Source organism: Diadema setosum, chromosome 13 (assembly GCF_964275005.1).
Source record: "Diadema setosum chromosome 13, eeDiaSeto1, whole genome shotgun sequence".
NCBI lineage: Eukaryota > Metazoa > Echinodermata > Echinoidea > Diadematoida > Diadematidae > Diadema > Diadema setosum.
In genome coordinates this window covers 20,463,967-20,479,995 of record NC_092697.1, presented here as the reverse complement: position 1 = coordinate 20,479,995, position 16,029 = coordinate 20,463,967, and the positions used below count along the sequence as shown (strand labels likewise).

The 16,029-nt window shown below is 38.3% G+C and overlaps 1 protein-coding gene across 1 annotated transcript in view; it reads left to right on the top strand.

Annotated features, from left to right (window-relative positions):
• The window catches only part of LOC140236895 (proteasome adapter and scaffold protein ECM29-like), a 198,364-nt gene that overhangs the window by 42,100 nt on the left and 140,235 nt on the right, over nucleotides 1–16,029 (top strand). The window contains 4 exon segments of the mRNA XM_072316830.1: nucleotides 2,343–2,481; nucleotides 4,904–4,984; nucleotides 10,360–10,698; nucleotides 11,285–11,416. Of these exon segments, the coding sequence (XP_072172931.1) occupies nucleotides 2,343–2,481; nucleotides 4,904–4,984; nucleotides 10,360–10,698; nucleotides 11,285–11,416 (691 nt within the window).

Genomic DNA, 16,029 nt, shown 5'->3' with positions numbered 1-16,029 from the left:
AGCATGACTACGTTGCTGTCTCAGAATAATGTGGCACACAGGGGGTTTACACCATGACACATAAAGAGTTAAGAGCTAGGTTCAGTTATTGGTATATATTAGTTCTATAATATGGCAATGAAGTGCTTAGCATTCCACTGGCTTTGATGTTCCATGCTCGAAGCCACTCTTCCATAGATATTTTACATGGAGACCAAAAGAACAGGTTCTTGATAGTAACAATTTTAAGCTGTATTTCAGAGGAATTATTGAAATCCTGTACAGAACTTCCTGGTAGTATGTTTATGGAATAAATCCTTTTAGTTTTTCTTCAATTCCTCTTGTTATCTATACCCAGGACTGAAAAAAAGAATATTAGCATGTTATAAAAAGTTAACATTTAACCATCTTGGGCACATTTGTGCATAATTTTGTTCACCAAGTTAAGTACCTGAATGTGAAATCTTTCGGATTATATGATTGGCTAGTGCATCTTTCTGTGTGTTTAATAGCATTGTAGAGAACTACAAATCTTTCAGTGGTTATTGGTTACGTGTCCTGTTCTCTACACACTGAATAATTACTGCCAAAAATGTTGAATGGGACAGCAAACTGCTGCTCACTTGGTTTGTTGTGCTTGAGGAATGGTGCATACTTTAACTGAAATGCTGCTCTGGAGCTCCAAGCACCATGGAGCATAGGTAGAAAGGAGAGACTCTTGTTTCTTCTCCTTTTTTAACACACCCATGTTTAGAATAACAACAAGTTTATTGAAGAGATGCCTTACTTGGGTATCAAGTTTTGAGTGGGTAGCAATGACAGGACTTAACAGTTTCATCTTCTCATTTGAAGTGCACAGTCTGACTTGTCAGGAATCATTCTTGAAGGCACAGGATGCAAAATTACTCAAATCCTGTGATTGGTGCCTACTTTGGCAAAATGGACTGTAGACCTTTAGGGAGAATAATGTGATATGCTGGATGCATACCAGTCACTATAGTGACTTTTCCAGTGTTTGTTTAATTGTTTACTGGGACAAGAAAATAATTTTTTTCAATGGAAAGATTAATCATGCCATGTTGTTTAGCAAAACTTCAGGAAGTCATACAGTATTATCAGCAGTATGCATCTTGTGCTTGGATATTAAGGGGGTATCTCACTAAGCGGCGAACGTTTGCAAATGTAGTAAATTCTGGATTTCGCCAGGGTTCGTAAAGGGTTACAAAAGGTTCGTTAACATTTGCAAGAAAATTCGCAAACGGTTTTTATTGTCGCAAACAGTTTTTCTTGTCGCTAAGAAATTTTGAACATGTTCAAAATTTCTTTGCAAATCTTTGCGAATTTGTATTTTCGCTAACAGTTGCAAACATTCGCAAAACACTGGTAAGGATTTGCAAACGGTCGTAATAAGGTGTCGCTAACATTTTTCTTTGATTCGCCACTGCTAGCGAACAAGTAACCATATGGTTCCTATATAAAAGCTCTGAAACAGGCAAGGTTCCACTCTAAGGAAGTTCTTGAAGCTCTTGACATCTGCATCATGTAATTGCTGCAAAAGCTTTTCATATTGACCAAGGTCTGTCCTCTGCAACAGCCACTCTTTGACCCAAACAGTCTTTCTTTTCTTCTTCCTTTCTTGTTTTTCTTTATCTTCTTTCCCTTATGCTGCACGATAGCTGTAGCAGCAGCCTGGCAAAGCAGCTCTTCAAGGATAGCAGCATGTCGAGCCTCTTCTTGGCAGAAATTTATTTCCATATACTGGAAATCCATTTTGAACGGTTGTCACAAGAGATCTGAATTCAGTGGAAGGTTGTACGTTCGTTTTATGGGTCTCACTATACACAATCGCCTGGTACTTTTCTATGTCCCAGAACATTTGCAAAATTGTCGCAAACATTTGCTAGCGGTCGCTAATAGTCGCCACCTGTGTTTTGCAAACACTTTCACAAACATTCGCGGAAGTGTTGCTAATTGACGCTAAACATCGCTAAAAGTCACTAACTGTCGCTAATGGCAGAAGCGAACCTTGATTTTTCGCAAACATTCGTCAGAAAAGTTGGCGAATCTCAAATTCGCTACGTTCGCAAACGTTCGCCGCTCAGTGAAATACCAGCTTTACGTAACTTCCCCTACCGTAGACAAACATGTAGCTGCTAACAGCATTAAACAGATGATCACAGGGTTTCCTAAAGGGTGGTTCTCCATCATGTTCAGATTTACTCTAATGAAATTTATTTGTGTACAGGTGTATGTCTCTCACTCACACACACACACACTCACACTCACACATACACATGTACACATGCACTAGAACTTGCATTATCCTTTACTAGTTTTCTCTGTATGTCTTTTGCACTTGGTAGCAAAGAGGATATCCAACAAGAGTCTATGAGGGCCTTAAAACTGTCAGAAGACAACATTGATGACAGAAGAGAAAGCCAAGCCTGTGATGTCAGGACAGCACCCACCTTTACTGAGATAGTGCCTTACATAAGCAACAAGGTAGGGAATGAACATCACAAAAAGAGTCTTCGTATGCGCTGTTGATTGTTTGTTTGTTTGTTAATTTCAATCTGAGAAGATGGGCTGGATAGCTCATATTCAGCTACGCTAAGCTGGTCTTCCATTGGGTCCAGTTGGATATGAGGTGGGACCACTTCACCAGGTTAAGCACCCTGCTCTTTGCGATGAATGAAGCGGGATCTTTTACATGCATGAGTTGTGACTCTCTCATACAGGGAATCTCCATTTTATGTCCTATCCGAGGGACAGAGTGTTTTGCCTCTTGCTAGAGGGGACGGCATGATTACACACAACATCGCTCAGTCCAGACTCGGGTTCGAACCCAGGTCCTTAGGATCGTGAGGCAGACGTGCTACTGACTGAGCCAACTCACTGTAATTTGTCAGAATTGTAATGTCGAGTGGCAAGTTCTCCCTGATTTGACACACTTTGCTGGATCCCATGTGGTATACAAGATTAAATGATTAAACTTGCCCATATTTTGAAAGAAGAAACATGTAGCCCCCTGTAAGTACATTAAGGAAGAGACGCATTGTCATTTAACCTTCATTTACCGCACTTCTTTCCGACCCTTGTATTTAGTTTTGAAAACATTAAACTCCGCTCACTTTTTACCCAGATTCCTTTTCGAAATTTACTTTATAATAGCAATGGGATGAAAAAGCTGCTTTTCTCCTTTCATTTGGTATGAAAATGGGGTCAATAGGTTAGTAGTAGCCAGACTACGAGGATTTCAAAAGAGCGATGTAGTAGCTCATTACGTGATGTATGACCGTTTCGCGCTTGCATACATAGTGCGTTCTCAGTGCGAGATCCACACGCTCTGCAGACTGACTGTTCTGGTTCACATTTCATTTTAGTCAAAATTGGAACCGTGATTAAAGGATATTAGAAATTTTGCATCTCTTTCATTTTTGAAATATGTATTCCCACGTGTGTCATTTACCGAATTCACCAAAAAATAAAGTGTTCCGAGTTTTATACCAGTGAGGATCCAGCAGAACAGAGGTTTTAAGTTCAAAATCAAGTAAAAAATCACTCAAAATATCATGTTTAACGACGAATTACATAGCCTTAAAATCCCCAAATAAGGGCAAATTTTATATCAAATTTAAGAGCAAAAAAACTGTGAATCAAACTCACCCTACCATGTCGACATCCTCGATGACTGCGAAAGCTGCATGCAAGCATTCTGCAAGTCTGCAACGAGGTGCGCAAAATCCTGTGAAACTTTGCAATTCACGAGACAGCCTGCGCAGGAAGGAGATTCTGCGTGCGGAACCTCATTAAGCCTCATTTACATACGGAGTGTTGACGGACTGTTACCTATAAGTCAAAATACTTTCAACTAAATGTCTAGTTTACAGTGACATACGTATGCGATGTTACTGTCTGTATCATGAAAACAGTGAAATCAAAAATTCTTAACATGCCCTCTCTACTGGTCAGTAAAAGGTTCACATATACAATGTACAATAATTGAAGTTTGCAGTTGATTTATCCAAAAAGTACACTTACAAAGGAGTAGATAGAATGCATTCCATGTGAAGCTACTGAAGACAATTTATTCTCAAGTGCTCTATTTCTTAGTAATTTAACATTCATTGTCCTACCCGTGTAGTAAATTATCTATTGCTCATTGTTTGTTAATTCTCTCTGCTCATTATGAAGACATGTGGAAATTTTAGTAACTATGACTTTCTTCAAGTTAGAAATTGTTTTGTTATCAACCATGGAGATAGTAGAGAATGACCAAATCTTCCCATCCCTCAGGCCTTTTAATACACTGTGAGAAATTTTAGTAACTATATGATTTTCTTCAAGTTAGAAATTGTTTTGTTATCAACCATAGAGATTATAGAGGATGGCCAAATCACCCATCCCTTGGGCCTTTTACAAAGCCCTGAGCTTTACTTTGTTAGAATTAAAATTGATTTCTTCTTCAGTGCTGTTAAATTTTGGGTATCAGTCTCTGTGTGGGGATGTTTAATAGCACTCCTGATCAAATTCACCTTATAATGGGTTAACATGATGACCAATCATATCCAAGCTTGCATATATATGCATTGTGTGAAGTGACATGATGCTGTTGTTGTTGCATACATTTTTAACTGAAAAAATCAGTTCAACTTCTAACTTTTGGTGTCTGCATTTATCATCCATGATTATTTTTCCTCATACTGCCACCACCATTATTCATTATTGCAGTAAGTATAATATTGTTGTGGCACTTTGCAAATGTGCCGCTTGCGTATACAATTGACTACTGATATCATTTCACACCTCCACACTTCAATTTCACACTGAATTTTGCGTGGAAATTAAATTGTCTCATTTGGGTAAGATACCAACTGGGTTTCACATTATGTCATATTTCTATTGTCTTCTTCCTTCATGCCAGGCTTCTCACAGACTGAAAAGCTCCTCACGGTATGTGACTAGTTCCACTGTCCTAGCCTTCAGACCAGAGACATTCAGACATGTAAGTTATGTGTAGATAGTCAAGTTCCCTACTACATGTAAAGTGTGATTCATTCATTGCTGCTCCTAATAAGTTTACTGTAAAACCAGAAACATTTTCAGAATGAAATTTTCACAAAGATCTTAAGCTTTTGGTGCTATCAAAGGGTGGACTCTTTTTAGGGGCATAACAGTAATCTTAACCCGTTGAGGACAGACTGATTTTGCTACAACACACATTTCCCATAGACACCTGCCCGAGTATACTCAGGACTCATCCTCAACGGGTTAACATTCACCAAATCAGGTTTCTCCTGGGATTTCGGTGTTGAGGTTTCCTATGAACCCTTTGCAATGGTGACAGTGAAACACTTGGAGTGGTTTTGCTTTGAGCTCCTATTGGCGGTGTAGAATGTGTATTCAGAACCTTAGCATTATTCATGGTCGTTTGAATTTGCACTGCTATTTCTAGCGCTTTCAACTCAAAAAGTTTGTCATTTTCCATTAGGACATTTGTATATTCTCAGGTTACAGTCTTTATGAGTGGATCTCAACAAGATCTTCACACAGACTCCCAAAATTACATTTGTAGATGCAAGCAAGGTCTGTGGGGGCTGCTACAAGTTGCTTTATAGTTTTCCTGTCTCCCTGAGATCTCTGTCTGAATCTATAGTGTTCGATTAGGATACTTTCCTACGGTCTGAAGTACTCTTGTAGACTTTTGGCAGTGTTTTCGTACTGACTAGTTTCTCCAGTAGGGAATTGAGAAAAGATTTGCTGACCCTCAGTGAATGAGACTGTGTACCAAGACAGCACAGCAGCGCTCGTCACTCACTGCAGCACCGTCTAAGCCACCCACGGTAAGATAACGTCTGTAAGATAGAGAGCCATCATTCCCACAAAATGTGCAGCTCTCCTGGGTTTTCCGGAAAATGTGGTGGTGGTGCAAGATGGATACTAACCATCTTTGTCACCAGATGTTATGTATACAAGAGTCCATGAACCATGACAAATAAACTCTGGCCCATATTCTGCTAAAACCTTAAATCGAGTTTAAACCAATGTTTGGTCTTAATACGTGGGTCTGAAATGGGTTTGAAATGGATTTAAACACCTAAGTTTAAACCCACTTTAGTCTGAGGTTTAATTTGTATTCTACAAAGTCCAGCTATGGTCTAAATCGGGTTTAAATCAAATCTACATACCTAAGAGGAGGTTTATTTTTAGCGCCGAGATGCCGAGTCATAAAAATCTCACTCATGAAAATTTTTTGAACTTGGCATCTCTGCTAACTACTTTTAAAGAGAGTCTATTGTAGTGTGGCATAAGTGCCGGTAGGCCTAGGACTTGGTTTAGGCCTACACCTAACCTATCAGCAGGACCATGTTGTGCTAGCCTGATAAGCCCAGCAGGAAACAGCACATGAATACCCAATGCAATGCAATGCACATTAGACTCTGTGCACTTAAGTTATTAGAAATATAATTATAGACTTATCATTTAATATGATGAAAATAACCTAAGACTTGACCTGGCACTCTATGTAAGGGGTCTAAAGGGTAGAGCCTGTGGTCGATCTAGGCCTAGACTAGAGAACCTACGATTGTAGATCTAGGACCTACATATGCATATGAATAGCTAGACTACATTCTAATGTTGGGACAAGTTAGAATCTAGGTTCTAGATCTTCTGATTTTGAGACAGGGTTGTAATATTTTTATGCCTCCTGCCGGAGGCATTATTTTTTGGGTTGTCCGTCCGTCCTTCCGTCCGTCCGTAATGAATTTTGTGGACAGCGTAACTAAAAAACCTTTTGAGCTATCCTTATGAAACTTGGCATGTATGTGTATTAAGGGGTGAAGTTGTACCTATCAACTTTTGGGTGCACATGCTCAAGGTCAAAGGTCAAGGTCAAATACGTAAAATTTCACTATTTCACCATATCTACGCAATGCCTGAAGATATTTTCTTGAAACGTACATCGTAGTGTATACATATATTACCCAATTAAGATTCTCTGGTGAAAGTTTGGGGTCATGAGGTCTAAGATCAAAGGTCAAAAGGTCAAGTAAAAATATTAAAACTTCACTTTTTTTTCCATAACTTGGAAATTGTTCAAGGTATCTTCTTGGAACATAGTATATATACATGTCCTGACTGACAGTGATTATCTAGAGAATTAAGGGTTCATGGGTCAAAGGTCAGGGGTCAAAGCTCAAGGGCAACACTTCAAAATTTTACTATTTCCCTCATATTTATGCAATGCCAGCAGGATTATTTTTTTTTTTATACTTGGTGTATGCATGTATAACCAAATAGAGATTCTCTGGAAACTTTCTTCTTTTTTTTTTGCCTCAAAGGTCAAAAGGTCAAAGATCAAGGGAAAGTGCTGAACTAACTTTTTCCTCCATATCTCGGAAGTGGCTCAAGCTATCTTGACTCTTTCTACATATTTATGCATGTTCTGCCTGACAGTGATTATCCTATGAATTTTAGGGTCAAAGGCCAGATGAAAATGGTAACAGTGTACTTTTCAATACAGAAATTGCACTTTTTCTCCATACCTTGAAAATTACTCAATGCATAAACGTATGAATGGGTCAAAGTCAAGTTAAAGTCCTTAAATCCCCAAATACATGCTCTCCTATTCATCCAATTAAACCTAGGTCAAGGAAGGTGAACATTCAACACATTTGTGACAAACTTGTCATTTTGATATTTTGCCAATTTTGTGAAAAAAGTAATCACACATTGTCCACATGTACTATAGACCTATTAAGAGAATCATGCATTATAGCGGAGGCATGCCAGTCGCCTTAGTGACATTTCCAGTTAAATCTTAAAATGGTTTCCATATTGTAGTAATTCACAGTCTTTCGGGTGCTTAAGTGCACGCCTTCGAAGAAGAGCTTTTATCAACTTTCCTACCTACCTCAAGGTCCTGGTTTGGTCAATCAATCCATTCCAAATTCACGATTCGATCGACAGCCATGCCCCATCCAGCGCACAGCAACCATGCCACCGGCTAGTGTAGGAATAGCACTACGCTTACATGTGTAGGCCTACGTGTATCCTGTGATGTGCGCCGTACACATTACACACAGTACAAGCAAGGAGGAATAGTATACTGATGCAGTGCTACACTAACATAGGTGCATGGCCAAAATACAACATGTATATTTGATATTTACCGGTAAAAATATTCACAGTCCAAGAAAGTCACACTCGTGTGACTGATACACTGCCAATAATAAATTTAGGTGGATTCGTGGAGCAAAAAGTACCGTGGAGAGGGAGAGTTTCGTCTTCCCCTGAGTGCACCATGTTGGCCAAACTCATTCCTGAATTATTAATGAGCAGTTGAACCCAATTTAGCCCAAGTCTATTTCGGGTTTAATTTGAACCTGAAATAGACTTTGGTTTAGCTAAACCTCTCTAGCAGAAAGAGAAATGTGTGTTGTAGCAATATCAGCCCATCCTCAAAGGGTTAAAAGATAATAGTCTGCAAGAATGCATGGAAGGTCAGGTCAACTTGCCATACTCAGATGAGCTCCAGACCCAGTGGACCTACACGAGTAGTTGATCTCTTACTATATAATAAAAAACATACTAAATATTGCAGATTGAGCTAATTCTCTGAGTTTTTGAGTATTTGACTTTAAATTTAGCACATGTTACAGCTTTACTATGCAGATGCGCAGGATACATTTTTCATTAATGTAAAACAATTTGCTGCCATGGAAACTTTAAAAAGAAAATAAGAACAAATGTATATTTCAGGGATTAAACAGCTTCCTTGGTTGTAAAGTTTGTAACTTGAAATTCAATAAATGTGATTGCAATAAGATGAATATGTATAAAGCAAGTTTTATTGGTGTTTGATGATGCATTGCCATGGTAGCAACATTTTTCTGAATTAATTTGTTATAATTTATAATAATTATAATGATTATATGAATTTATATTGCGCTAAATCCACTCTAAAGTGTGCTGAAAGCACTACATACTATTATTACCCCGGTGTCTGGATACATTATTTCCCGCCAGCACTGACAGTGCTCACTCTCCACTCCCTGGGGAGCATTCCTGCCAGTCACCATTTTGCAGGTGCCCTCATGCTGATAAACCAATATAAACTTTCTCATCCTACCGGGTACCCATTTATACTCCTGGGTGGAGAGCAACAATGTGGATAAATTGCCTTTGCTGAAGGGCAAACATGTCTGACATTGTGGCGTTCAAACCCATGAACCTAAATCATGCTCATGCAATTCAGAAACGTGCGCTCTTACCACTCGGCCACGACACCTCCGCACGAATCAATAGCGTCATGTATATATTTATGGAATTTACTTTGGTCCTTGAGCAGATAAACCATTACTCTGAAGACCCCAAAACATAATACACTGAACAAGGATACTGACATTTGTAGCAAGCTCACATATTTCTGTAAGGTGGCAATGTAATTTCATTACAATACAACTTGCATTACAACTTCACCTGTGTAGAATTTGTACATGCTTTCTTCTTTTGCTCTGCTTCCTTGAGCACCCAATCATGCATTTCTATGGGAAGTTGCTATGATATTATCATTATTCAATTAATTGTAATGAATTTGTAAACATTCTTATCCCTCATCCCAATCACTAAAAATTCTGAAATTCTGTACTCAGTACATCATAACCAATATATAGATGTTCAATGCAAAAGTCTGAAAATCATCCAGAAGTCTCCAAAATTACAAGGTTTTGATTTCAAATTTTGCACTTGTGACTGCTATAAAATTTGAATGTGCAAGACATGTTGTTCATGTAAGTTTGACAATGTGTTGCCATGATAATGATTTTATAGAATAAATCTTAGGGATTGAAGCTCTCTCTTACTTCAAATACAGTGTGATTGCTTTCATTTGCAAATCTACAAGATCATTCAAAATGGGTTATTTCATATTTTTGTAATTACTCCATTTACCCAATGCATGTTACTGCCATTTCAAACATGGTGGATTTGACAGTAAAGTTTTTTACTACAAATTGTTATGGTGAGGATGGATGTGGCATAAATTCATACCCATGGATATCATAAATTCATACCCATGGATATCAATTTTTCAGTGGAAATGTGTGTATTTTAATGTAGCTCTTTGGCTGGGGTATTAATCACATTCAGTGATTTATTTCTAGTTTCATATGTATGACACTGCATTAAATACTTTAATGGCTATACATGAACCTGATGTGCTCGTAATAACACCAGAATGGTGTTCACCTTGGATCATTTGCTGAGGTCTGTGATATATTTTTAGTGTTTGAATGTCTAAATGAGAGAATAATGAGTGAATGTGAAATCATGAAGGGAGTGCTCCTAACAAAGTATACATTTTTGTTTCCATATTAGGTGATTTTTTACATACGGTCATGCCTCTTCCAAGATGCGGGCTGTGATGTCCCACCTGAGGTTCAAGAAGCAGTTCCACTAGGCAAGGAGGCACCAGCAGTCAGTCGTCACATCAATCAGATGCTATCTGCCCCTAACTCAGTTTCAGTGCAGCATGAGAATGTTGACTCCAACAATACTGGCTGGGAGCGCAACCCGGTCTTGTCATATATGACCCTCATCGGACAGCTGCTTAATGGGGCTGGAACGCCTGATGTGATGTACTGTCTACTGGAATTGGTTGCTATGGCACCAGATCAGCTGTCAGGCTACTACATCAACAAGCTAGACTGGATCAAAGTAAGTGTGGAGTAATTTTTCTTACTTATGTGACTTTTCAGAAGCTGTAAGTCCAAATGAGAGTATATATATATATATATATATATATATATATATATATATATATATATATATATATAGATATATATATGATAGCACCAGCGACTATCTACCACAATGTCCCTGGTTCTAATCCCCTAGCTGAAGCAGTTGTGCCCCTAGGCAAGGCATTTTATTCTCCCTGTCTAGTCCTTCAGAGGAGGTTTGAGTGGTTGTCTGCTTATGAGCATTCAAGGTCAGTAGTGGTCAGAATGAGGAAATATACCAACTCAACTTCAAATACAAATTTCAGGTGAGCAACAAGCCTCTGGGAGCTTTTAGGCATTTTTACTGAACTTTTATTTTTGGTCTGGTTTACCAAACCCCTTCTGCCATACAACTATTGCAACCTTTGCAACTATTGCAACCTTTTAGGGCAAGTGATAATGAGGCTCAAGTATCTATGAACAGTTTACAGTTTAGGGATGTTATACGTAAATATGATTAAATGTGAGTGATGAGCTTTACTGCATGGGTTGTATTTAATATAAATCTTTTGTGTTTACAGAGCTTTGTCTTTGCTATCTCGGAACCAATGCGGGACACTGCAGCCCAGCTGTATGCTGTTATAGCTTGCAGAACAAGTGAAGATAGACTTGAAAGCATTCTTCAAGTACTCATCAAAAATGCTAAGAATCAGGTGAGTTTTGAGGGTCTGAGAAGAGTGACCATTAACCCAATATATACATGTATGTACCTCCTTGAGGCTTAAAGAGATAAAGAGAAAAAGAAAAGGTTAAAACTGTTGTCTGAAAGTGTCATCAGGTATCAGTTCTACGCACTGGTTATGGCCACTGAAGTGTGGAATTGAGTATTACAGTCTTGCACACACACACACTCACACACACACACACACGCACACACACACACACACACACACACACACACACCTTATTTATGGTCACATTTGATTGCTTTCTTCTCACCTCATATCAAGAACACAATCAGGGGACAAATTTTTACAGTTAAAGATGAGTGATCTGGTAAAAGGAATAATCCCATTAGAAATGTCAGCAACCAAAGCATTTATAACAATCATTAAAACAATGTTTCCAAAGTAACAACATTTTAACTTCTTCTTCTTCAAGGCATGTTAAACAGCTCTGAAATTATCAAAGCACTGTAACAACTGACTTGTTTCAATCTTTATCTTAAAAACTTTAAAAGAAAACTGTACTGACATTTTCTAATTGTCTGATAATTCTAATCTACATTTTTTGATGCCTACTACTAGAAAGAGAGGATTGTAAAACCCAGTATAAGCCTGTAATGATTTTTTGAAAAAAATTAAAACGAGCAAGCCATGGAACGATCCACGCAATTTGGCCTACGTCACAGGTGCTCTTTGTGCACAACTCCGACATTAGCAAGACGAACTACATAATGCCAATTTACTGATGAAATCTCACACGAAGCACTCCAAAAGCTGTTATTTAGTATGATTGCAATATGGAGCTATAATAAATATGTTAAACAATATATATTAATCTTTAAAAGCAAGCTCTTCAACAGCTTTTTATTTAGATAAAACTTGTGGGGAAATTCCAGATATGCAAAATGAAATTGGCATCGTTATCCGAACGTGCTGCCCATAGAAGACCGTGTGTAAGTAACGTTACGCATTGATGATCATGATGATCAAGCGATGGTTCGCCAGTTCAAACTATCTAACGTAGATGAGGGCTGAGTGAATCTCGAAAATCCAAATGTAGATAGACTTTCTTCAACGGCACGCACGATTTACGCTTAGTGAGATGAAAACGGTACCCAGTACACATAGACTCTGAAATACTAGAACTAGGACTAGGACTACTGAGCAGTCAAGGAGTAGGTTCTACGTGGCAGTCCAAGTTTTGATGAGTAGGCCCTACACTCACTCACCGTCGACATTGCAGCTGTAGGCCCTATATGCACAGCGCTAAGGCACAGCGTAACGTTACATACCCTGCCTGCTGCCAGAACTTGAAGAAAGTCCAGACGAAAGTCCAGACCCCAGATCTAGATCTGGACCCTTGTCCTGCAGGCACTGTTGTTCCTGTGCTGAATTTTTCAGGTAAGGTATCGGCTTTATGGATTTCCGATGTTTTGTAGTCGAGTAAATCTCATAGTGGTGTTCTTTACACCAAGGACTAATGTTAGATCTAACAGTTTGTTTCAGTAGGCCTACTAGGACCCATATCTCGGAAAAGTGGCCTGACCACGTAGATTCTAACACAGTGTCGCCGCTTCGCGATCCCAGCGCTGGTGTACATATAGTGCTAGCGTACTTCCGTATCCATGTAGATATCTCAAAATTCACCTTGCCAAATGGCACCAAACTCACAGGAAGTACTTTATGATTCATATCCAACAGCTCACATTAATTGAAAACAAATCACATGTCGGGAAGCGTAAGTGTAGATGTCGACTTTCCTGTCGGCGTCGCTAAAAATAATCTGCTCTACGACTAACATGAGTGATTGCGGCCAGGCCCTACCTAGAGTGTCTATCTGCTGCACACACACAGACTGAAGTTAGCCATTTAATATCATGAGACAAATCTTTCAAGTAATCGGGGGCAATAAATAAATTTACAAATTATTTGTGGTAAGTTGAATGAAAAATGTAGTTCCTATATCACACAAGTCGCAAAAATCATTACACTTTTGAGTTTAGTTCTCGCGTAAATTCCCCGTTCGCACAGTACTAGTCGGCTAACTTCAGTTCTAGATTGTGCATCTTGCGTTCGCCAAGATCTCTCGCGAAGAGTGATTTTTTTTAGAGTGACGACTTGAAAGTCGGCGTCAATATTGATACTTTTCGATTACTGATTTCATTCAAATATAAGAGAATACTTTGAAATATGCTATGAAGTATATCCTGTAATTTTGGTGCGATTTGGTTTAGTGAAATTTGAGATATCTACATGGATAGAACAGTACACAAGCGCCGCCTGCTAGCTAAATTAGGCCTAAGCGTCGTCTGCTACTCGATACGAATTAACGCAAGCGTATGCAAGCACTTGTAATCAGTAATAGTGAGAGCACCTGTGACATCATAACATCCGGGCTCGTCAGATCATTAGCATAATACTCACCTAAAAAGTTCCATTTTTAACATTTAACATTAACATTTTTTAAATTACTGACTTAATCGTTATGAAATTTTGATTCTGTTTGCACTGCTGGGTCTTTTAGAATTAAAAGAACAACATATAAAAAAATAAAAAAACAGTAAAATGCCCTTTTAATACTAATGGCATAATGCAGTCAGACCGCAACACCCTGAAAAGCCTTCTCATTTATCGTACGCGTATGCATGGACCTTGCGGACATGAATACGTAATGAGCTGGAAGACCATATTTTTAGAGTCCCTGTAAATCTAAACGACATTACCAATCTTCCTGATTAATACATCGATAAAAAGCTGAAAAGTTGTACTTTAATGACATCCGACTACTTGAAAGGTTGTGACATATAAAATATACTGAGCAAGGAAATTATAAAACATAAAATTTGCATATTTTTCATTTTTCTTAGGGGGTACATTAGAACAATGAAATAAACGTGGACCAAAATCGAAGAGGTATGAAATGAAAGAGGAAATATCATACTATGGAAATATGATGACTTCATGTGGACTGATTATTGGAACGGGTCAGGTGATCGAATAAATCATTGCGTTGTACAGTTAATTTTTGACGAGATTTCAGTTTGCCGCGAATACGCGTTTCTGATTGGTTAATTCCCTCTGAGTGGAGAGTTGAAACAGTTGGTCAGCGCGGAAGGACAGTAAACGTGTGCTGTACATACAGTAATACTCTGTGTGTAGATAAAAGTGTAGGACCCTATGAGTGTGTGTGTGCGCGCGCACGATGTATGTATACGCGCTCGGGCTAAGATCTCCACGTCAACAACAAGAACAACACTCCACTCTGATCGACAGCTCAACTTTGGCTTGGACTTTGTTTACTCAGCTAGCAGTAACTGTTGCATTAATGAATGGCTCATTATTAATCAATAATAAAAGATCTAAAACTTATTGTGCACACATAGTTCTTTGGGGATCTCTATTGTGAATTACAATAATTATTCCATCTAATTCCACTGTATACATCGCTGAGTAATTAAACTAATGATACCCTGAGAGCACATGATCATGCATGTATCTCAAATTGCCACTCCACGATTTTCACTCGACGAGACTTTCAATTTTTATAGTTTTCTAAGCGAGGGACCAATTCAGTTCTTACTGTGCTATTATAACAAGAATCTCTAGAATGTTGGATATCAGTAATGAGTTGATTCAACTTTGGAACGGGTCGGGTGATCAATAAATAGAAAGCCTTGTCATAATATGTTCTAGGATCGTTTTAAAAAATGTCAGTAGGATGCGGTGATAAGAATAACGGTATCATAAGTTCATTTCACATGATATAAGCATTAAAAGGTCTGATTAATATCAAATATTCACAAATCATGTCAATTAGTCACGGAGAGTAGATCTTCATGTCGTCAATAAATGAATCTCGTAGACCATGCACTTTGTCTCTGAATTATCTCGCATAATCTCGGGTGTTGAGAAGGACATGCGCAAAAACCTGCGCGTACGATAAATTTTTGATTTGAGCTCATTAACAGCAGCGTTGCGGTCTGACTGAATGGCAAATATTGACTCTGCTTAATGTGTCCCCATTGATAGAGGGTCAGTGAATTGCTGTCTAATGGTATATGCTTCAGTATATAGATCAATCATGAATTAAAAAAAAAAAATGCATTAACTCTGTATGTGCCATGGTGTAAACTCCCAGTGTGCCACATTATTTTGAGATAGCAATGTAGTTATGCCTGGGGAAACCGTTATGTTTTTAAAACCTACAAAACTTTGATAGATTTCTGTTACCTGATCCTATAATGATCAAAGTTGTAGAGAAAATGTCAAGCTTTGCTCTGATGTAAATTGTACCACAAATATATGATTCATTTTCTTCCTACACTGTAATGACCAGTAGCTACATCATTGTAAAAGAGGCGTACAGCAAGACGGGTGCTTGTGAGTGCTTTCTTTTGTTATACAGTGCACTCCCATTATAATGAAATCCTCTGGATCTGCGGTTTACTTCCGTTATGATGAAATTTTGTAATAGCCTTGCCGCCTACACTTTTTTTTTTTTGTTATAATGAAATTTCGTAATAACCAAACAGATACAGAATATGATGAAAACATGCAATCCATGTGTATTGTTTGTTGTTTCTTGAATAATCATCATGCGC